Source organism: Platalea leucorodia (genome assembly GCF_965183815.1).
Source record: "Platalea leucorodia genome assembly, chromosome: 3".
In the NCBI taxonomy this organism is placed as follows: domain Eukaryota; kingdom Metazoa; phylum Chordata; class Aves; order Pelecaniformes; family Threskiornithidae; genus Platalea; species Platalea leucorodia.
In genome coordinates, this window is record NC_138825.1 from 11,626,476 (window position 1) to 11,650,972 (window position 24,497).

A 24,497-nucleotide genomic window follows, 5' to 3' on the forward strand; every position below is an offset into this window, starting at 1 on the left:
TCTAGGGGAGGGTCAGTGCTGGAAACTCAGGGTCCTTGTCACAAAACCACGAGAAGGACCTGGTATGGAGAGTGTTGTATGAGAGAGACATCACCATTTCTCCCATCCTCTCTTTTGAGTACAGCTTCCTGGTGCAGTGGAGAAAGGCGACTTTCCTACCCCCAGTCCATTGCGTAGAAAATGGTAGCCCATGCAGACCCAAAACAGAGATTTTCTTTGGAAAAGGAAGCGTCCTTCCAATGGTGTTTTCTCCCTGGGATTTAGGCAGGCGTTCCTAGTTGCAGTCCCTCAGTCCTTACATACCTGGTGAAAACTGGGTTGCCGTCAGGTACAGTATCCCCCTCCTGACATGGACAGGAGCTGATGCTCCAGGAAAGGCAGAGGGACCTCCAGCCTTGACCTGGTTTCCCTCACCTCCTGGCCTAGAGGAGCAGCTCCCTTCTGCCTCTTTCTACAAAAATACATCCACAGCTACACATTGTTCTTCCAACCCAATGTGGGCAGATGCACTTCTCATCCATTTCCCTTTGGAAAGCAACTCCTTCTGCCCCTCAGCCGTACCTCACCTGTGGGCATCATCTTCCCTTGCACAAGAGCTCCCAGGTGCTAAAAGATAACCATTCTTCCGAACCATTCCCTTTTGGAAACTCTGTTTGGGATAAAGCTGTCCTGCAGAAGGCTTGTGTTTGCCTAGAGCCTCTTTGTATGGATTTGGTGGCTGGGAATTTCCTTGAGCTCCTCTTTGAACTCCAAGCCTTCAGCATTCAAAACATTTAACCCTCAATTTCTTTTCTACTTTATCAGTTTGGCCAGCTTCCAGCTGGCAGCATTTATTTGCAGGCTTCCATTCTGCATCTTGTGTTTGCAGATGTATTTCTCTTTCAGTTAACCCCCTGAAATGGTTTTCTTCTCCCTTGAGCCTACCTGCCTCCAGTCTGGCCGGCACATCTCCCTGCTCTGGATGCCTGGAGGGTGGAAGCCGGGAGCAGAGGTGCTCAGTCCTTGGGCTGGAAGTGCCAAGCAGAGGGTGTGCCCTGTACACGGGCGTCTGAAGGAACACGCAAGTTCGGCAGCGCCCGTTGTGGGTTGGGGCTTGCCTCTGTGGAGTCTCTAGAGCATCACTTAAAAATAATCAGGTCTTCCCTGAATGCTTTCACTGAGATGCTCTGGAGCACGCACCCATATTTCCACTGCTGTAGCCTTCACGCCAAACAATGGGAGTGTCTCTGCTCACCAGCAGCTTTTGCCCAGCTTTCCTTTAGAACAGGTATTTCTAGACAGTCACTTAAAATGAAAAAAAGAAAAAAGAAAAAAAAAAAAAAGAAAAAAAAAGACCTGGTCTAAAGTACCACTTACCAAACAAAGAAAATGCCTAGTCACCAGGAATGTCCTCCCTCCTGTGCCTGCTGTAATTACTGAGCAATAGCAGCCTTAGGTTGCTCATCTTGTGTCTTGGCACTCCACCTTGTTAACATGCATCGGCAGATGAGACGAGAGCTGCTTGCCTGCTCCCAAGATTACGAAGCAAACTTCACATGGTTCGGGAAACCCGATAAAATCTAGAGGTGCAAGATTGCTGGGACACTAGTCAAGCCTGTGAAGTGAAAGTGCCTGGAATTGAAGCAAATCCTTGGTTATTCAGTCTCTTTCAGCTGGCGACCCATCACAGCTTGGTACTACCACATCTGGATCACCCTGTAAGACACACCTTTTCTTTTTAAATTAATATTGGCACTGCTAGGGTAGTTCCTAAGGAACCTGATTACTTAGGCTCCAGGGAGATATAAAATGAACTACTGAGCCTATATAGTGGTTAGCTTAATTTTGTGTATGATTCTAGCAGAGCAAATGAGTAGTAGAGATTGAAATCTCAGCCGGAGCTAGTAAAGACTTGGCATTTCCATTTGCAGAAAGTTTTAAAGCCAGGTTCCACTGCAAGCTACAGAAGACTGCTAAGTGAAATACAACTGTCTATGCTACAAAAAAAAAAAAAAAAAAAAAAAAAAAGAGTTGTTTATAAATGTTAACTACTTCTTTAGTTTTATCACATAACTTTTATTTTAATTCTTAAATTTCCTGGCACACTCACTGAAACAGTTTTGCTGCTGCTAATATGCCTAATATCCAACTAGTGAAATAATGACATGTTATGCTACCATTAAGGGCTGCTTCTACTTAGTAGTGATTGAAGTGCCTTATCTTCTCAGGTATCAAATTGTTAAATTACGACACAAATTATTTAATGTACCTTTTCCAGCTCTCTCAGCAGTAACAGCTGTTCTCAATGAGTTTTAAAAGTGCTATAAAAACAATATTTCGACAATTTGTATTTGTCAAATGAAAACATGTCAGCACTGGGAGTTAACAAAACAACACAAAAATAATCTAAAAATAAGAAGCCATGGAAAACTAGACCAAAAGAAGCAGAGACGTTTAGAGTTATATTTTTTCACACACACAAACAAAGCTGTGTGGTTTCCCTGCAGGAATTTGTTGAAAGTAAACAATTTTATTAGAATCTGTTTATTTAGAAAGACGCTTTCAGGAAAACAATTGTAGCCAGAAAAAAGAGCTGACCACACTCAAGTCAGCAATGGAAGTTCCCACTAATTTTGATACCAAAAGAATTTTACCCAGTGGCTTTAGAAATACCTTCATGTAGTTTGAGAAGACCTGGGGTAGAGTTAAGGTGGAGCAACTTGATAATGCATGAGATCATGCTCAGTCTTATGCCTCCTGCAGCAGTTATTTGCTTTAAAAAAAACCCAAACACCTCACAAAAGCATGAGAGCTTGATTTCAACAGGTCAAAATAAAAAATTAAACTAAAAAAAAATAAGTTAATGCATAATAAAAGGAGATATCTTATTCACATGGAAATAGCTATTCAGGTTAAAAACAGTTTAAATTTGTTTAAATGTCTAACAAAAAATGTGTGATTGTTTGGGTTATTGCTAAACTATACTGTTTTACAGCACTTGCTTTGCTTAACCATTTGCATTTCTTCAGACCCTTGATTTATTTCTTTCAGAAAATCTCTGCTATTTACTTCTTTTTTTAAAAAAGAGCAGTATGTCTGAAGCCTGTGTGGTTCACTGGGAGTTCATTGGGATATATTTGCAACTCCTGAAGCAAAAAACTGATATTTTATCTTTAGAAAGAGTTACATTTTTTGAACTTATTGAATTTTTCAAAGATCAGCATGAAGAGTTCTGATTAAATGCTTGCCTCAGCGTTTTAAAGGCTTCTTGTGTCCCTGTTGCCTAAGGAGGTCGTACATTACGATTGCTCTGTAAACATCAGATTGTACAGAATTGGCTCTGCATACCATGCCAGGCACACAAAGAAGAAGTCAAATGGCTTATCTCTTGCTTATCAATGAGTTTATTTTTCATGCCTAAAAAGGCTATATTTTTACAAAAGCAGCTGCTACTTTGTAAGTAATTTAATGGCTTCTGTTAAGTAGAGGTGTCAATTTTGAAAACAATATTAAAATGCATTTTAAAATGCATTTTTATCCCTGAAAGTCCAGTGGAGGATACTGGAGAATGGAAACAGCTTCTGATTTGCAGACACAGATCCAAAAGAGAATAGATACAGTTAAATAATGACACATATAGGAGCAGGGAAGGCATGAGATCTCATCACCTGCATACAGTGTTCAGAGAGCATCCTGCTCATTAAAACGTAGGAAAACTTTTAGTGGACTTGTAAAGAAACGTATTTGGCTATTTCAGATGAGCGCTAGATGTAGCAATAGCAGCTATCAGCAAATTTTGGAAATGCAGAATGTGCATTGTACAGTGTGTACAACATTATCCTAATGTTGATCATGACAAATGGGATTTTTTAGATAAAGATTTTTAGCACAATATAATTCAGATTATTGCATCTGATAAATGACTTTAATGATGAAACAACAATATTAGCCGTGATACCAACTCTCAAGTTTTTAAAATTCAAATGCAGATTCAAATCCCCAGATCCTAACATGATAAGCAAATACTAGGTTAGAAATAAAAACAGCAAGAGTTTATTGTGCAATAAGCCAAAGGAAGATCCCAGATTACCTGAATACGAAATCTTAGGTGCAACTTGTGATACCTCCAACGCTAGCACAAAGTCAAGTCTTTATTAAGCACCAAACCCTAGCCAGAGCCTTCATCTAGATGTGAGGACCACCACCCTCTCCCAGCTCTATGGCATTGTTGCCAAAATCCTTCCCTTTTTAATTAAATGTGGGATATGTTGTCCCTGGTTTGGCAAGGGCTGTGTTGTTTAAACAGTGTTCCTTGCACATTTGTTTTTCCTGCTGTAGCACTTCTCACAGGGAACGCAGTCCAATGTCCCACAACAAAAATGTTTATTTCTTTACTCTGGAGCTCGTATCTGATGGTTTTGTGGCTTTGAACCACTCCTGGCATCTGATGCTATCTAATGTTCTACTGCAACGCTGCAGCTGTATACCCAGACTAGAATAGGTTCAATCCTCATAACTTGAGGTCAGTTTCAGATATTTAATTTAGATATGAAAGTGCAAAGAAATCTATTTGCACTCCCGTGGGTAAGAACCCCTCTCATCCCCCAATTTTGGCTGCAAGTGTGCTTGCATATGACAGACTGCTCTGTTTTCCATGAGATTCCTGTGGATCCAGTAGCATTATTTAACAGGTGTAGCTGTGCTGCATCCACAGCACAAAGTATTAAAGTCAGTGGCCATGGTTATAATTGCTTATAGCGTTCATATATTAGAAATACGTCACACGAGGACTGGATACATCCAAATTGTAGCCCACTCCACGTTACAAAACTCTAGGTCCCCCCCAGAGCACATGCTTGAGTTACACTGAAGTGACTGACATGCGAGGGCTGTGATTTATTCAGATCTGGTTCTCAGCAGGTACAAGAAAATGCAAATTGATAGTATGATGGAAAGAGATCCAAGACAAAGCTGACCCAATCCTATTTTGTTTCCTTTCTCAATACACACTCCTCTCTCAGCATCTCTCAGGGTCTTACATTCTGAAATGCCACTGCTCGTTGGAGCTAGGTCAGCCTCAGGAGTGATGTCTAAGGAGAAGCCATGGACATCGTATATTGGTGAAAGTTTGTAACTTTAAGGGAGTAAGTTATGTAGGCCTTAGACATTACTGAGTAGGTGAAAAAAGAAAAAGAAGAGAAAAAAAAGATTAATTACACCAGCTTGACTCACACTGTATGTCTTAGCTTTGGCATTTAGAAAACTAAAAGGCTTAACATTTCCCTCCTTTAAAGCTAAGGCCAAGTGAAGAGGGAGGGTCTTCAGGACCAAAGACTTGGTTCACAGGTGGAAGCAAGGCAGTGAGAGCTGTGTTCCCAAGCAGAGGCTGTCGAGGTTTATCCCACGAGAGCTGCGGTGGATTTTGCCTACACACACCAAGAGGAATTTTGTTTAAGCCCTTTCCCAGAGTTCTTCATGCATATCAAAAGCAGTTTCTCCTGTGCCTTTTTAAGTTCTCCGTATTGCTCCCCTCCTTCTCTTGGCTGCGCACTTTGCAACAGGCTCCAAGAAGAGATCTCCAAAGAAACCTACTTCACTTGCCCTTGAGTTGAGTTTCCTAGACATAGAGCATTGTTTGTACACCTTTTTTCTCCCCTCCTTTTTTTTACTTTGGATTTTTTATTCAAGGTAGAGGAGAAATCGCGCCAGGGCCAGTTTAGCTCCCTTATTTATTGTAACGTGATGTGCATGCTTGGAGATGTGTTGCCCCTGACCGAGTTGGTTGTTTTCAGTGATTCCCCACATTGTTCCACATGTGGGAAATGGCAGCACAGACGGAGAGTACCACTTACCTGAGAAAGCCAAGCTGGTCGCCACACTTCACCCTCTCTTGCACCACAGATGCTGATAAGATTTAGGTAGCACGAAGAGTAGAAATAGTCTGCAGCAATCTTACGGCATTAGCTTTTTAGGACTCGGAGATTCAGAAATGCTTACAAGTAGATTTGCCCTGCTAAGCCGGTGAGCATTCTGGGTCTCTAGCCAAAATGTAAACTAGCAGTATGGCAATGCTCACAAGAGCATTATATTCTTCGCACTACCCATGGTGTTGCCATGGGTATTGTGCAGATTAGCTTATACAGGATCCAGGAAGGCAGAGAACAAGGGGAGAAAAACAGGATTAAAAAAGAAAAAACGCAAGAGAGTCTTACAATTTTGAGAAAAATCTTTTAAAGTCTTTATCTGTAACAGGATTTTTTTCCTTAATCCAAACTCTGCTAGCCTGGGTTTTGATTAAATTATTTATTTATTTATTTTAAGTCTCACACCTAGAATATGCAATTCCTCATCTATATTTTTACGTGGTTCGTGTATTTTCAAGCGATTTCCTTCCCTAAAGTGCTCAGACTGGAACTTGGGAATTGGAGGACCTTCCTTCACCTACTTGAAGACTTCAGGTCTAGCCTGTGAACCAAAATATTTTGAAACAAAGCTAAGGAAAGTCTTTATTTTTAAAGGAAGGAGTTACACATACCCTTATGGGGGAACAGTCCCATCGATAAGACTTTAATCTGTATGGCAACAGTGGAATACTCACACGCAGCAGCCTTCGGCAGCCAGGTAGACCTTCTGTAGGTGACAATTTAGAGAAGGTATTTCCTCCTTGCTGACTAAAGCCAACACACACTCACTCCCTCCCTTCCAAAAACTTGGATGTTTTATTGTTGCTGGTCGTTAGCTAATTGGTCTCCTTTTCAAGGGGAAGAGTCAAAGGTGAAAGCTGTATAAGCGTATGGTTTTCCATTCGATTTGATCCGTTACGAGAGGACACCCTTGTCCTTATTGACATCTAAGGCACACAGTTGGCAATTTGATTGGTACTTTTAAATTAAGTAAGCCTGATATCATATCTTATTAATCTTAACAGAACTTCTGGGGCAGTCAGACGAAGAAGACCCATCTCGCGAAGCTTTCGTTGACCGATCTTCAGAGCATGGAGGAGAGCACGACCCGCCTGCTCCCGGTCTGGCCATCAGACCTCCAGCGCAGAGCTGCTCCCGCAGGTGAGCAGTGCAGGAAAGGGCACACAGGCAACTTGTGTGTCTGTCATCAAAGATGTTTTGTAAGGCCAAGGAAGATCCTGTATTTCCATAACAGAAAATGGAAGGGCCGGCGGGGGGCGAGGGCGGACAATTAACTAAAATACTTTTGAAATGTATGTTTGATATTCTGAACTTTCCTGACAACCTGAGTTGTCATCTGCATCATGACTGTAAACACAATAAAACACTGAGCAGGAACTAAGAAAAACTTGGAAGCCAAAAGTACATGGCATGGACACAAAGCAGTCTCCGGAAACATATATAGCTTGTGAGCATTTAACATGCACAAGGACAACCATTTTCAAATTAAACCATTTGGACAAGCACAGCCTTCCTTGATGAATGTACAGAAGAGAGAAACACAGCAATGGAAATGCAGTGAATTAACAGTTACAGGTGGTAAACAGAACTTTTAAAAACCTAACATGATCTTTACAGATTTCTGTAAGCTCATCACTAGCCTGCGATCAAAATCCCTGGGATGATCTTTTGAGAATGCCCTTCTTCCAAAGTTGATTAAAACCTGGAACTTACCTATTATGAGAGAAACAACAGGTCTGACGACTTTTTTTTTCAGTGCTTTTGTTGCTAGTGAACCAGCACACCACCTTGCAACAGATGGGAAATTAGAATGAAACAGCTCTTCTGCAAAGATTAAAAAAGCATTTCTTTCTCTTCTTTTTCTTCATTCATTCTTGATAGAAATGAAAAAATTATTTGTTCCCAGTGAGTATAGAGATGCACTTATTTTTATTTTCTATGCCTACTGTATGTAGGAACATTTTTAGTAACTAGTGTGAGTACAACATTGAACTTCCACATTGACAAATCATCCTCACCATTTGTATGGAACTGTGGTGAGCACTCTTCATGTGGGCAAGAAACACATTTCTTCTTCTGGAAATCTGTATATTACCTAGTTTCCTATCTTTCCTCACATGAAGAGACTGAGCTTTTGCAGTATTAGATATAATATCCATTATACCAGCTGCACACCACTAGTGAAATACTTCTTTTATACATAGCCTACAAATTTTAGAATACAGAACACTGTCTAAAGCTTTCAGAGATACCTAATGGATTTGGAGATGAGGCCTGCTTTTAAAAATATAGTGCACAATTATTCTGTCTTAACTTTTGGGATGGAGATAGCACTGTATTGATATGAGCAAGTAATAAAGACAGTAAGATCACACTGGAGACTGTATTGACTACAGAGGACTTTCCAAGTGCTCCAATAAAAGGAGCTCCTTTAACAGAGCACTAGAGCAGAGACTAATCCCAACATGCCTCTGATCCCAAGGTATAAACACGCTATCCTCCCTTCAGCTCACCTTTTCCCTTTCGGAGGTTGCTATGACTCACGCGTCTCTGGCAGTCCCGCGTCTGCCTTCCTCAGGCGTCTTGGGAGAGAGATTGCAGAGTTCAACTTTACTCCTACTCCCAGCTTGACCACGTTTGCCTGCGCCTGCCCGGGTGGGCCATCAAAAGTTGCTGAGCCTCACGAGTGGCTCCTTGCAATCGCCAGAGCTGCATAAACTGCTGGGATTTCCCGAGGCTTTTGTTTGCCTCTTGCCAGGTTGGTGAGTATAAAGCAACCTCCCCACCCACGCGACCAGCTCCTCCGCCTGCTGACACCCGGTGCTTGCAGCTGACCTCCCCCAGGAGAGCCCAGAGTTTTTTGGTTGCCTCTTGCGGAGCTGTGAAAGAAAACTTCTCACAGCTTCCTTGGCTGGCCGCAGGCGCTTGAAGCCTGCCAACACAAATTTGAGTTTTAAAGGCACTCCCTGTGACAACGCCAACTGGCTGGGAAGGTCACCTGCTGAGGCACAGGTGACTCCAACAACCTTCTCTCTGTGCTTAAAAAAAACCATAGATGGTTACAAGCACATAACTGTGGCTTGTGTTTTGCCTCCAGTTTCACAGAGATTGTTTTCTATAAGGCATCTGCTGCCAAGTCTGCATCAGACTTCTTCATCTGAAGAAATTTGTATAAAGAAAGGAAAGTTTTGAGTGTTAGGAGCCCACATAAATAAGGAAGTTCTCAGTTTGCAGTCATTGCGATGTTTCATCTCTCTGGCCAAGATTGGAGCATTGGGCTATGATTAATGGGATGAAATTTAACAAGTCAAAATGACAGATTCTGCACCTAGGATGGAGTAATGCCCGGCACAAGTATAAATTGGGAGAGGAGTGGCTGGAGAACAGCCCTGCAGAAAGGGATCTGGGGGTGCTGGCTGACAGCAGGCTCAATATGAGTCAGCAGTGTGCCCCGGCACCAAGAGGGCAAACTGCATCCCGGGGTGCATCAAACACAGCATAAGCAGCTGGTCGAAAGAGGTGGTTGTCCTGCTGTATTCAGCGTTCATGCGGCCTCACCTTGAGTACTGTGTGCAGTTCTGGGCCCCATGATTTAAGAAGCATGCGAAGGTCCTTGAATGCATCCAGAAGAGGGCAACAAAGCTGGTGAAAGGGCTGGAGGGCATGTCCTATGAGGAGCAACTATGGACTTTGGGCTTGTCTAGTTTGGAGAAAAGGAGGCTGAGGGGCAACCTCATTGCTCTCTACGGCTTCCTGAGGAGGTGAAGGGGAGAGGGAGGTGCTGAGCTCTTCTCCCTGGCATCCAGTCACAGGATGCGGGGGAATGGTTCAAAGCTGCGCCAGAGGAGGCTTAGGCTGGACATTAGGAAGCATTTCTGTACCGAGAGGGTGGTCAAACACTGGAACGGGCTTCCTAGAGAGGTGGTTGATGTCCCAAGTCTGTCAATGTTTAAGAGGCATTTGGACAGTGCCCATAACAACATGCTTTAACTTTTGGTCAGCCCTGAATTGGTCAGGCAGTTTGACTAGATGGTCATTGTAGGTTCCTTCCAACTGAAATAGTCCAGTCTAGTCTAGTCTAGTCTGTTCTGTGCTAGAGGTTTGGCTGCCTAATCTGAGACACTGGCAGAGGACTTAGTTCATAGTGGGTAGGTGGTTACGCAGCACTTGAGGAAATTTCCTTAAACTAATCCAACATGTGAACCCAAAATTAAATCGTATTTGCTTTCTGCTGCCTCCGTGAAGTCACTCGAAAAATGGCGACAACTCCACCGTACTAAAACACAGTGAAGTTTATGAAATCACAGCTGTATAGTGCTTGCAGCTGAGACTCTTAGTAAGTGCACAGCAACATTATTATTCTAACCGATTTCCCACATCACAAATTCATATCTGACATTTCCACTGTCCACTTCTTCCCAGCCTTCAACCACTACCTGCAGTTTCAAAATCAATAACCAGGACACATTCTCCCTCTGTAAAGGCCCTTCATTGTTTGTTAGCTTGGTCATTTTTTGTTTCATTATTGACTTTCTCCGTTTCTCATGCTGTTTAACGCTAGTCTTCGGTGTTTATGTATTCTGCTTGCCAGTGAGATAAATGTACATCCTGAATCATTTCCTGTTTACTTCTGATGTCTTTCCCCTCAAGAAAAACAAAAGAAGAAAATTCCATTTTTGTAATGGATTTACTACTATTCTTCTCTGTTCCCTAACCCCATGCACAATATAGCTTCTTGTCTTGGCCAAGTCACTTCAGCCACGCTTTATGTGTATTACTCGAGGCAACTTGTTGATTTACCTCCTCAGCATCATTTAAATCCATGAGATACTGTCTCTGAGGACTTGATTTGTAGTCTGGGGAGCAAGGTTAGTCTATAGTTTTCGTTTGCTTCATTCCCCTGCGTGTTGGCGTACTGTGACTTCCTACAGCAAATACAGTTCTTTCTGGTGATGTGACAAGAGTCAGCTCAGATCTGGACTCCTGAGCATTGCTCCAAGTTTAACGTGAGGGAACATACTGCTGGTCTCTTTCTGACCTTCCAGATGTTTGCCAGTGCCAATGGTGCATTTCTGCTGTTATCCATCAAAAGTCTCCGCTGGGTCACAGACCTGAGCCAAAGCAACCTTGCAGTTGGATCTAACTTAACAGTTGAATCTGCTTTGAGAAGAGGATTGGGCCAGATGACCTCCAGAGCTCCCTTCCAACTTAAAATCAACCTGTTCGTTGCAAGTCCATCCTCAGTGTTCAGTGTCATTAGTCTTGCAATAAAAACCCCACAACCTTATCTGTACAAGTAAATTGCAAGTCACACAAAGCCAGTAGCACCGCTCACATGCACTTGGCCTGCATGAATTCAAGTGTACATGACAGTACTCCAAGGTTCTGCTGTCTTCAGGGTAGCAGTGGTTCCCCTAATCTCTGTAAGACACCATGACAGGACTTTGCAGGTGTTCAGCAAGAGTGCTCAACGGCTGCTCTTTCTTCTTTCCCAAAGAAGTCTTTTGTTATCTGCCTTGGCTTTACATCTTTGTACCAGCTAGTCGCTCCAAACTCATGAAGTCAATTGACCTACATTACTGCGTCTCTAACACTAATACCCCTGTCAGACCCAGATACTGTCCCAAATCTATATCTCACCCAGGTTTCTGGAAGCTCATCTCCAGCACATACCCGGACTTCTTTCTTTCCTGTATTTCAACTTTGACAGAACCTTTGTTTTGGGACAGCTGAGCTCTATCTCATGATTTACACCTAGCCAGAAGCCCTGGGCAAGGACCCTGCGAAGACTAGCAGAAGATGTTTCTGTTTAACTTACTTAATGAACCTTGTTACTGATGCCCTTCAGAGAGCCTAACATCTGCATATATGTAACAGAAGCCCAGTTTTCAGGCTGTGTGATTAACAAACCACTTCAATTAGCTCTTCACATCATCGTCTCCTTTGCTGCTCTGCCTAACAAGGAAAGCCGTAGCCTGGGATGGAGACAGGGACAGAAAAGGCTGGAACCAAAATGATCATTTATAAAATAGTCTCAAGGGTTTATTTCTCTGAGAACTTATTCTAGGCAAAATCTGGTTTCTCTTCTTGCCTTAACAGTCAGAAAGCAGAGAACTTAGTTTGAGACTAAAGTATGTTTTACAGACAGAGAAAATCGGCTTAACTCTGTGACATTTTATGAAAGTAGCAATAGTGTTGCTGTCAGTGGAGAACTGTAGTCAATTTTCTGAACCGTGCACACACACGCAGAGTAAGTTATGAGCAATAAAAATTTCAGGACAACGCTCCAGATGATAGAGGCATTTTATTTGCTTGCTTTCCCTCTACCATGAACAGGACAGTTAAATACCACCAGTGATGCACAGTCAAGTGAATAATTTTGCAAGACAAAGCTCTCATCTCTGGCTTATGTTTGCCATTGACCATTGCCATTCTGTCCCTCCAAGTGTCAGTTATGTTACAGCATAGCAATTCTTGTCCTCTCTCTCCTTATTCTTGTTATCTATTTATGGAAACATTTTAATCTGCATAACCCTTTTGCTAACTGTAAAAAAGGAAAATGTTTTGAGAAGGTATGGATGCTGTTGTTCAGAGGACCAAGGTAATGTACTGATTCTCTCGACAGCGTATTAAAGGAACTGATTGACTTCCTGTGGGACAGCTTATTGCTGGATGAGTCAAGCAGTGCGTGCCTGCGACCGTGTCAGAGCCTGGCACATAAGAGTCAGCACAGAGCTATGGCTGCACTCACTCCTCTGCTACTGGTACTAGTAACTGTGGTATGGGTGTCTTCCCCATCAGTGTGTCATTCTGTTTCCTTACCATAATGCAAGTGGATTTGAATATCTTGCATTTGTTGGTAGTGTCAGGATGTGTGTGAAGCTGGGTTGGGATTTTTTTTAGCTTATTATCCATCTACCTTGTCCCCATCCCCCAAACCAGAACTATTCCTATTTTAATTAGGATATCTCTTATTTTCATACAAGTGATTAGGATAGAAGGCTGAAGTGTATATATAATCACAGTGATTTCTATCATAAAACTTTCCTGTTGCTTATGTACTTAAAAATACACATATTTCTACTGCTCTACAAGGTTTTTATTTAAGCTCAGAAGCATGTTTGTATATTTTGAATCTGTAGCATCACTGATCAAACCTCAGGAAGGGACTGCATGACAATATCTGTCATGTCTGTATATGTTGGTTATTAAATCAGCATCAAGAGAGAGAGAATTAGAGTTATCCCACTACATCCCCTTTTGTGTGTCACGTAAAAAAAAAACCATTAAACAGATTTCTTACTCCATTGTTTCATGCAATTAAACAAAATAAGCATTCATCACCGTTATGGCACTTCCATTTGTTCATCCACCGTCAATTATCTTTTTCAAAAGTTCCCTTTAACCAGGAAGCAAACCTGGTCTTAAAAGAACAGGAATATAGGCTGAGAAATATGGTCTGCCATGGGCCCACGCAATAATCCTACAAGCTGCTCTATCTGTCCTAGCAATTTTCAGTTCCAAAGTAACTCTATTAAGAGGCGTGCTGCGGGGATATGGCGATGTGGTGTAGGAAATTCATCACAGAGGTGGGATACAGCAGCTCAGCAGTGCTAATCCTGCCTGGTTGCTGCAGCCTCCCTTCTCATTCTTTGCTGTTTCTCAGCCCCAGTGAAGGCAGCAGGAGCTTCACGTGCATCAAGAATGCTACAGTGGGCAAACATACGTGGCTCTGTGTGAAGTTGCACTCTCAATTTCTACATCTGTAAAACTGAGATAATATGTTACCAACTTCAAAGGGGTGTTGGGCAAATTAATTAGTCAATGTGCGTCCAGCACCTTGAAAATACAAAATTAACTCTTATTAGCCCATAAGTACTCGAAATGCATCAAGGTGCACTTTCTGGCCTCTTGATTCCAGACAAAGGTCCTCTTGATTAAATTAGATAGATTGCTAACGTATTACCGCGTTAGCTCACTTGAAGAAAGAGAAGTATGAAAAAGCAATTTGGCTTCGTCACATGAGCAGCGTGTATACTTAATGGAAATTTTTCCAGCATTCACAAAACAAAGAAAAATCAATAAAATGTCTGCCAACTGTTCCACTGAAAACATTTTATAATCTATAGCACCGAGAATCCCGAGCCAAGATAAACCAGTGTTGCTGACAGAAAATACTGACAATTATTTTACATTGATTCAACTTGGCCCAGCCCAGACTGACCTTGTTTATTCATCTCAGTCTCTTAATTCATATTAACTTGGCATCAAAATGGGACATGTGGCATGTGGGCTGAAGACCCATTTCTGTATCTTAGGCTCAGATAAATGTAGCGCATTGAGTACTTCCAGTGCCTTGAGCTCTTAGGTAGATTTATATGCATTAGACAGAACTGGTTAAGTTCCTTTTATCCCCGCTGGGCTTTTCATGTCTGTTGACTGTAAAACTAGAAGCTCGGTAGAAGTAACATCTTCTTCTAAGCCTTCGGATATACATGAAATCCTCCCAGTACTGGTCAATTTTAAAGACACATCCAAAGAGGATGGGAGGTTTTAAGCTCTTTTAAAACATAAAAATACAAGGGTTATGGCAGTTTGGCAGCCAAAAAAGCAATTTGCAGGTCTCGGCAGAATCCGAGGCTGTGTGTAAGAAAGCTGATCAAGACACTATGGAGGAGATAATGGGGTTGAAGAGCAGAAGAATCCCTCTGTTTTTGCAACCAGCATAATCTGGTCTCCGATGAAGTTTCTTAGTTTCTTTCGCTAAACCAATAAAGCTTAGCATGATGGGAGAGTTTAAAAATGTGTGAGGAAAGCTGATGAGGAGAGTTGCTTTTAGCTGCTTTACAGATGCCCAGCTGCTTGCATAGCTATTGCCCGACGGGTAGTGTGGAGACAAAGGTGCAGGGAAAATCTGAACTTTGTTTTAATTATTTACATTCTCATCAGTAATAAAGGGCTTTTTATGCCTGGAATGTATGATTTGTGTTATCAAAGCTGAGCAAGATGTCGCACTGTGGCAGTTAACAAATTGGGTGCTGCACAAAAGCATTCATGTTTTCATTCTCACAACTACACTGCTGTCATATCTGAAAGCCACCCTTGAGTAAAACACTACTTGAGTCGAACACAACTACGTCCACGGAGGGAGAAAATCCACCCAAATGAAGAGAATTCCCCCAAAGGGGATCCCAGTTGGCCTGGCTTGAGAGATTTATTTTATTTTCTCTGTTTGACTTGTTCTTGCCGAAGGCAGCACTTCCTTGGACTTCACCAGGCACTTGGCCGTTTGCGGATGGCAGGACGAGCGGCAAGTCGGCAAGCTTAGATAGCACAAAATAACCTCCAGATTTCCAGTTCCACTGCCTTGGGAATGGATTGCCTTTCCACACGCCTACGTAAACAGAGATTAATGATGAGTGAAGAAACCGAGACTAGCAAAACCAAAAAAAAAAAAAGAAAAAAAATCCATCCGTATTTTTCGTAACGCATAGCTGACATTTTCCTTCCTGCAGCTCCTTCATGACTTGGATTTCAGTGATAGGGGTGGTGTGGGGACAGGGTTTAACTGCAAAAATCTGCCTTTTGGGTCTGGCATCCTCCTCTCCCCGGGACCCGCCCGACCGTCTCCGTGCAGGGCTGCTGCACTGCCAGGTGCCTGCTGCGTGTGTTGCACATCCCCAGCCTGTCCTGCTTAACAAAACCTTAACTGCTCCAAAAAAACACCAGCTTTACACCACATCTTTGAATGACAAGACAGTGCTGGAATGCCTGCACGGTCAAATGAGTGATCCTAGTGACACTCAGTCAACAAATGTACTGGCATCTGATAAAAAAGAGCTACAGTCTGTAGCCAGGGAATTACACAGGCTGCTGTGTACTTGAAAAGATGATAGAAAATAAATAAAACAGCTTTGCTCTGCTACGCAGCATCTCCCCAACTCTTCAGTCCTTGCTCCCTCCCCTCGTATCACTTCTGTTTTGTTTTCAAAGACCCACCAGCCACAGAGAGGCAGAGGACACCGAGCGTAAGCCTGGAGTGGATGGCCACGCCGCCTCCCCGACGGGGAAACCCTTCTCCAGCAGCCAGAAAGGTAAGTGAACGAGTGGCTTTCAAATATGCACAAGGGGATGAAGCTAGAAAAGATGGTGATTGCTATCTTGAAAAAGAACTTGGATCTAGGAAGAAAAATTAGGCAGTGGCATTGCAGCATGAGCTTGGTTTGTGTATACCTAGCAGGGAGAGCATGAGGGCTCAGCTACCAGCTCTTGCGATGTAGAATAAATCATCTGATCGTATGAATCTCCTTATCTCACAGTGCTATTCGTGATTTAACAAAGAGAGACAAAGCGTTTATTAGATTTGGTCATTGTTGCTCTGTTATTCAGTGTGCAATGGCCAGGTCCTCCAGCAGCAGAGCTTCACCCTTCATGTGGCTTGTGAAGCAGCACTTTACATTACTTCTGCAGGGGGGTTCTGGAGTAAATGGACGCAGCCGTCTTGCTTCGGCACAGTATTCGGTATCTCCATCATAGCAGATTTAAAGTAGTGCAATGGTATAATAGAGGCTACTAGGTACAACGGTATAATAGAGGCTAGGACTACTCCAGGATGAGAAAGTTACGGTTAAAGAGTCATCCTGTAAAGTCAGCCAGGCAGGGATATGTAAGAGTATTTGCAGAAGGTATGAGATGGGGATTTTTATCTTCTGCCTTGTCCGAGTGTCCCACCACTATACGGACAGGTATGTAGGAACTGAGCAAACTCCAGGCAAACTGACATGGAAAGTTGAGGCGTAACTGCAGTTCCTATAGCTGCAACTGAAATATATAGCTTCAAACGAGCCAGCTATGGGTGCACTTCCACGTTACAGTGAAGCTGAACGAGCAGATTGCCACCATTGAAACAGGAAGGTCCTGCTTCCCCCTCACCGCCGCCTTCTGCCCACATTCACAAGATCACACGGGGCCACCAGCATATTCACCCAAGCAAAAAAAAAAGATTTGTTTTCTTTCGCTTGGGCTTTTGACCATCCCCTGAGCTGAACTGCATTGCCTGGAGATCAGAGGACACCACATACAGCACCAAGTGAGGGGCAGAAGCACATTGCCTGCAGCAGGACTTCTTTTTGATGTTGGCAGCTGTTAATTCGGCTCAAGCTGTAACACGAAGCCTCATCTTCAAGCACCTCCAGCAGCAACCTGACAGCACACAGGCTGCAAAACCCTTCTGAGACACAGGACGAGTGCTCGGGCAGGCAGCCCGCATCGAGCTCCACCACCCTAGAGCTACCCCGGTACAGGGAGAGAGGTGTGCTGCAGCCATGGCTCCATCACGCCGCATGCATCCCACTCCTGCAACGGCTCCTGAGTCAAGACGATGTGGGAACCCCGATCTATTGCTGGCCTCGCGTCTCCACACTGCCCTACCTGCAAAAATCACAGTTGCTTTAACTTGGTGTAGCGTTTGAGGGAATATACGTATCCTACATGTTTAGACTTGTATAAGCAATATATTAAATATTTTAATTCATCCATTGAATAACAGGATATGAAATAGCTGTGTCCTATCAAAAAAGTGAGTTACCTAATACAGTACTCTTGTTTGTTTGGGTTTTTCAGCAAGTTCAATGGAATGTAAATAACATGGTGATCTTTTTTTTTTCTTTTTTTTTTTTTTAAGGCAATTTGAGAGCAGTTCCTACAGAGCAGGTAACGCATTTCTGATTTATTTTTTTATTTCTGCTTATTATTATTTACTCTATTTTGCAGCTTCCTGAAACTCCCCGAGCCTGTCCCTGCAAGCTGTCTGCCTGCAGGGCTCTCGCTGAAATTGGTAAAAATGCTCCTATACCGCACTGCTAGAGCAGGGCTTCGTCTGTGGCTTTGAATTGAGCACAGCACATAAAAGTTGAAAATTATTATTATCCGATGCCTGTTGGATGGGACCTAAGAAAGAACTTATTGTCCTCCAGCCACATTCATCTTACACGAACTAGCCAGCGTTCATATTGGCGCTTTCAAGAGCGAGACCACAGTAAAAAGAGGAGTGAAATACTACCCTATGGTTTCCTGATTGCTTTAAGCTGATTTAACTGCAAGGTGCTGCCAAAAAAGGTGGACTGGCCCTTCCCCCGCTGCCAGCCTCCAGTCCTATGTCCTCCTCCCTCTCCTGCACTGGCTTGGGCGCTCATGCGCTTCCAGCTCGCGAGAAGCTCACCGGGGCAGGAGAGGAGGAGAAGGCCTCCATGTGGGCAGGGAGATCCTACCCCATCCTCCAAATCCTTCAGCTACCCCAGTCTCCCGTGCGGATGTTCCCTCCCAGCCTGGTTTGGTGCCTCGTGTGCTTGGGTGTCGGTGGGGGTGCATGGAGCACATCCATAGGGAGATCCTGTCTCCAGAGCTGATGAGTTAGCAGCGTGCAGCCCCAACGCACTCCTTCAGTTCTACTTTGAAGGGGAAAAAAAAAAAAAAAAAAAGCTGTCCCACAGCAGCATGGATGAAGGCACAAGAGTGCCTGTATTTTAGCCTCCTCCCAATTACAGTTCTTGTTGAAACTTTTGTTTTTGAGGCTGAAGTATTCAATGTTTGGCCTCGGTACAAACAGATCATTAAAAAAAAGAAAGGAAACACTTCAACCTCCCAGCAGAGCAGGATGGCACTTATTTATTTCTTTCATTACAAAACCATCCCGTGCCAAGTAAAACTGTGCTATAAGAGCTGTTCTACCAGTCCCGAATCGCTGGAGAACAACATGCGCCGGCCCCACCTCTGCAGCCTCCTGCGGGCCCCTGCACATTTTCACTGGGTGGAGGATGGGGAAAGGCTGGGGAGCAGGTGACAGAGTTTGCCGCGCCAGGGACGAAGAAATCCCTGTACTCAATGGGATGTCCCCGGTGACCTTTTGATGGCTTCGGTGGCCTCAGGATACAGATTAAAGTAAAATATAGCATCGGTGACAGTCTGGAGGCATTGGTGGGATTTCTGAGTTTGCAGCTGGGTTATCCAGCAGTTAACTGCTCCTTCCCTGAGCTGTGTGTAAGATGCTCCTTGCCCCCACATAAGCAGCTGAAATGATAAACGGAGAAGTTCATTTGAAAGCTCTGGACTATCACAATAAAATCCACGATCACAAACTCTGTATAATGGGAGTGATGCAAAGAACAAAACTTTGCTGTCACATCATTAAGGACGTACACAAGGGAGAGGTTAAAGCATCCTTTGGTTCCAAAAAGTTACTGCAACTGAGTGGTCACCATTGGTAAAAGCTGGTGGGTCAAAATGTGACTTCTGTGACCCTGGTGGAGGTGCCCTGATTTCACCACACATGGCAGAGCTGCTTGTGCACTGGAAAATGGGGCACCTCCATCCTTACTGAGCTGCTCTGCTTCTCACAGGACCAAGGGAAGGGAGATGTGGTGCTGTTGGAAGCCACAGCTCTGACAAGCACTTGGGCTGCAGAGGGAAACGACTTGCTGGGTAAGAGTTGTGCACGCCAGGTTTTTTTGGAGTAGAACAGTCATCCACGCAACACTCACTTCACACTTCTGGGAATATGTTTCCAACACCGTTCTGTCCTGACTTTTAATGGCATGCGAAATGCAGAAATCTTGCAGCAGTTGGGTACCAACACAGGAACCAGCACCCAGCAAATCAGAGCAGCTCCTTTCTAGATGGACTGACCTCTGGCTTTAGTTCAACCCATCCCAAATCCAACCTAAACCCACCGTCAGCAGCAGCTCTACACCTGGACACCACCACCAGCCTGCTGCATCAGTGCCAGCATTTGATGGACAGCCCGTCCCCGAGGTCCCACTTTCACCCTCCTGCTCCCCCGGCTTGGCGTCCCTCCACCACCACTTCCCGCACGTTGCTTCAGAGGGAGCCCTCACAATACCGGGCTCGGTGCCATGCAAGGGGAGCACACCCAAAACCCAGCCCTTCTTGCACAGTCAATTCTGCAGGAAGATCTCTGCAGCTGCGAGCTGGAAGATTTTCTTTGCCTCCCCTTAGCCAGTTCGTTGGCGAAAGGCTGAAGCCAAAAGTGACCTGTCCCCAGCACAAATGGCCATGGAGGCCTCAGTGGGGACGTATCTGACACGGACCCTATCTTTTGTAGGTGCATCATAATGCGCGTCTTCCTCACTTGCTACCACTCTCAGCTATGAGGAAGCTTCTCCTCCCTGAAACTGTAAAGATCGTGCAATGAAATGTTCCCAGTCACCTGCCAGAGCAGCTGGCTGTCACACAGCCAAACAACGCTCAAGCAGTTGAACGAGATTTGTTTTCTAGAGGAAAGCCGTAGCCCTACAGCATGCAAGAGGCAGCTCAGAGGCAAGACCATGCTATTGCTGGGGCTGCTTGCATCCCCCCCCCAGCAGTGCCAGTGGCTTTGCACTAGCACAGGGCACGTGTGTTCCCGCTGCAGCCCTTTGGTGCATGGGTGATGATGGGCAAGGGCTGCCACAGCGGTCTCAGCTCTCAGGTGGGACAAATGCAGACCACATGGCTTTGCCAAGCTGGTTTGGGACCAGCGGTGGCTGGAGGATCCCATCACTGGGGACGAAGGTGGGGATGTCTTAGGTAGTTGCCGAAGGAGCAAGGATAATCTGCAGTTTTTCTTGCCCAGTGCATGGCCCGGTTGGGTACGGCTCTTCAAGCAACAGGGGAGAAGCAAATGAGAAGTGAGCATCCCATCCGCAGTATTTGGTGGGGTCAGGATTTGGTGTTCATTTTCAGTCCTGTCTTCCAGGAAAGGCTGGAGATGGGCTGGGGGTAGCCTGAAGGGCCATGCTGCTCGAGACCCAGCCTACTCTTGCTGCTTTGAGCAGGGTGATCTCCAGAGGTCCCTCCTGGCCTGCGTTATTCTGGGACTTGATAATCTTGAGCAAAGTATGTAGGTTGGTTCAGAGAGTCTCCATTTAGCAGCACCCAGCCTTAGATATAAACAAAATTAAGCCTCCAAACACCCTGGTTACCAATGTCAGTACAAACAAGACCCTTTGAAAAACGTGTATCTCAACTGCTCTGTCATTTCTGGGCTGGAGACTGGGCTTATTTACGTCAATTTGAGATGCTGAAGCCAATGGTGCCTTATGGCTACCAAATGGTTGGTTTAATATATTATCACTCAGCTAAATACCTGTCAGCCAGAAAGGTTTTGTATGATGCTACGCAAGGGAATCAAGGCATTTCCAGGGAAAGGGAGCAGTACCTATGGATCCTGACAACAGGCATGTCCTTCCACAGAGTCATTCCTGCAGCCTGGAATCAGGCAGTCTCCACCTGAAAAAAACAGGTGTTTAAAATAATTTCCTGTGGATCCTTCATTTATTCCTCTCTCTCCCACTCTCATCCTTTCCCACCTTCATCATGCCCTTCAGAATAATCCCCAGGAGAAAAAGCGTTGCCTCCTGGCAGCAATACAGCAGCACGGGGGAAGATGTTTCTCTGCATTTCCCACTCCAGAAGACTAAAGGGATCTCCGTTCTGCCTCAGACCTGGGGACACCGAGTAAACCACTGCCTCCATCCTGCTATCCCTCCAGGTCCGAGATGGCTTAGTGGCTTTTCAATTACAGGGTGTGCCTTCCCGTACCTCTCCTCCCTTCGCCTGCCAGAGCGGGACCACATCATTACCATGCAAAGCCCCGCGATCTGAATTCTCCAGGGCACAAGTGGATGCTCTCCTGTCAGGATATTCATGTTTTCCTGCTCTGGATGACTAGCTGCTCATTACCACAGGCAGCAGCACTGCAATGCTGGCTTCCCCAGTTCCTGGACAGCCCTCTTCGTGCACTATGAAAATCATCTCTCGTCAAATTATTACACCTTCTTTTATTGCCGGGGTGCTACGTCAGAAGAGATGCAGATGTCAGAAGAGGGTTCCAGTCATTATCGCTCTTCAGCTTTTGATTAACATTAGACACCTCTATAAGCTTGATGCCACATCACAGAATTGCCATGCGACACTGCCAAGTCTGCTTTAGTGTGACCAGAAAGGTTTGCAAATAGGTTGTTTTTTTTTTAAGAAGTATTATTTTATTTAGGTAGGTCTGCAGAGCTGGGTTCTTGTTAACCTCTCCCCAGACAGAAGCACAAATTGCAAAACCCAGGTCAGATACCTATTGTGATGCACTCAGGACCCTGAGCCTTGAACAACAGGGACCTACCCAAACAACTTTGAACTCTAAATGGTCAAACGTGATGTGTTGGTTTTTTTTCTTCCCTCCAGCCTGCATTGACCTTCCCACCTATTCCCTTGGTCCCTAGAGCAAGCACCAGCAGAAAGCCCCCTGCATCAGGCACTGACACAGCTCTAAGGAAAAAGGAGCCACCCCTTACCTTCAGCCACTGATGCTCCTCAAGGCTTTACTGCTGTGACTCCGCTGAAAAAAAAAAAAAAAAAAAAATCTTTCGCATTTTTTGGAACCTCCAACAAGTGCTGTTCAGAGAGCAAGGAGAGCCCACAGAAAGCTTGCAGCCACCCAAAACCCAAGGTACATAGACACAGCCCCCCCATGAGGGCTGCTACTGAGTAAAGCAACTCAAAACCTCCTTGCAGACACCTGCCTAAGCAGCAGTCTCAGTGGTGAAGCTATGCTTCGAGTTTCAACACTGGAATAACCCGGTGGGGTCTGGGATGCAAGCACTGGTTCGGATGGGACGTCGGGGATGCTTTCTCATCGTCTTCAAATGAGAATTAACAGGGGGTCATATTGTGGCAAGGCCACCTCCCGCCATCTCCTTGCAAGGGCAGTGCCAAGCAACAGGCTGGAAACAAAACTCCATGTCCATGCAGCACTCGTTTTGAGCCGTCTCACTTTGAGTGCTCCCTCTGCGCTGAGGTAGGAAGGTTGTACGCAGGAATGCTGTTTCGAAGGCTGATCTCTATCTCTGTGGTGAAATGCACATGCCATGAGATGGAGCTGCTGCTCTGTAAAGGTTCCTTATGAAGCTGCAAGAATTAGGGGAATTTCTTTTCCTCTTTCCTGAAGTCGAGGAGCAGGGAGTCACTCACGAGTCCCATCCGCCCTTGCCAGTGCTCCCGTGGCCTCGCACAGCCCTGACAGCCACCTCCTGGGGCCGAGGCCACCCCCCTTCCCATGCCATCCAGCGTCTTGCTCTCCGAGACAGGACAAACACACGTTTCCCTTTGTTTTCAGCTCCACACCTAGTTTTTTTCTTTGCATCACGAAGGGCTGGCTACTCATCTGTAATTCAAAAGAAAGCAGTGACTCACTAGACTACAGCACTTTCCAAGGCGAAGTATTTCATGCATTTTGCGGGCACGCTAGCCCGTGTTATGGTGGGGCACATATTCTCCCCATCATCATGCCCTTTGCAAAACCAGAGGGCTGGGGTTTCCACCCTGCAGAGGCACTGAGCGCAGAAAGGGAATTTCTGCTTAAATCACATATTTGCATTGTATGAGGAATGCAAAATGCCATCCCTGCGTAACTCTGAAAACCTGGCTCGCTACCCACTGGCGTTAACCCAGCCTTGTGGTGTTCGCAGTATGTTTTAATTAAAAGGTAACAAAAATCTAAAGTTTCACTTTTGCCAGTAAGCTTCCAGGTGCCAGGGAAGGGGGCTCAAAGGCAGGTGTAGCCTCAGCTCCCAGCGCCTTGCATCCGAACCCCGTGTCCTTCACAGGGGACACCATGAGCTGTGGCTGGAGCTGCAGCCCCTGCTTTCTCCAAGAGCAGCAGGGGAGGGGGGTTGCAAAGGGCCTAAAAAAAAAGGGAGCGGTGCCTTGCCTTGCACGATGCAGCAGTCTGCACCACTTTAGGGCTGCATCCTCAATTCCCAGGCCAAACTGGGGCACCATCTGCAATTGTCTCTTCTCCCTGGGTTGGGATGCTGCTTCCAATAACCATGCAAGGTTTCCACTCCTCCTTGTGTGTCCCTGCAGCCTGCCTGATCCTGCCTGCCTTTCACCCCGCAGGAAGCCAGAGACGGCGGCTCTCTCAAAGTCGTGCACTTCGGGCTGGTGTGACTGAGCATGGGACCCCCTTCGCTGCCAAAGCAAGAAGGGGAAACTTCACCAAGGTGGCAAAGTTCACGGAAAGTCCTTCAGCAAAATTCCAGCCGCCCCTGGATCTGGCCACCAGCAGAAGATGAAGCACAAGGCTTATAAAAAGTGCTGCCCTTAGACCTCCAAATTATTTCTGGGTTAACACGAATGTGTCCGTGTACAAACTGCCCCATGTTTGCTTATGGAGGGCAATTTGGTGACATTTTCATCGTGTCATTCAAAGACATTAAAAAAGGGAATAATTGTGGATCCCCATTTATCGTACAAACACAATGCGGAAAAATTTGGGGGGGAGGGATGTTGTTGTTTATTGGACAAATCCATAAACTTCCCAGGTGAAAGTCTGTAATTCTCTATGCATTATATATTTTAACAATCTTCACTTGGAAGCAGATTTGAATTTCCACTTAAGGCTCTGAAAACCGTCCTATTGAGATACCAGCAGATAAAATCTTCATTCAGGATACCTCTGTGAAAGAGCAGCCTTTCACAGTTGGCAGCATTTTTCGAAGAATGCTCTCAATTTTCATATCTAGATATATCATCTTAGTTGAATAA

At 44.8% G+C, this 24,497-nt stretch overlaps 1 protein-coding gene across 1 annotated transcript in view; it reads left to right on the top strand.

Moving 5' to 3' along the window:
- The window catches only part of WDPCP (WD repeat containing planar cell polarity effector), a gene marked incomplete at both ends in the record, with an annotated part of 101,616 nt that extends 84,259 nt beyond the window's left edge, over positions 1–17,357 (top strand). The window contains 7 exon segments of the mRNA XM_082306190.1: positions 6,908–7,043; positions 15,897–15,997; positions 16,971–16,993; positions 16,997–17,113; positions 17,116–17,187; positions 17,191–17,266; positions 17,269–17,357. Of these exon segments, the coding sequence (XP_082162316.1) occupies positions 6,908–7,043; positions 15,897–15,997; positions 16,971–16,993; positions 16,997–17,113; positions 17,116–17,187; positions 17,191–17,266; positions 17,269–17,357 (614 nt within the window).
- Between the last annotated feature and the right edge of the window lie 7,140 nt (positions 17,358–24,497).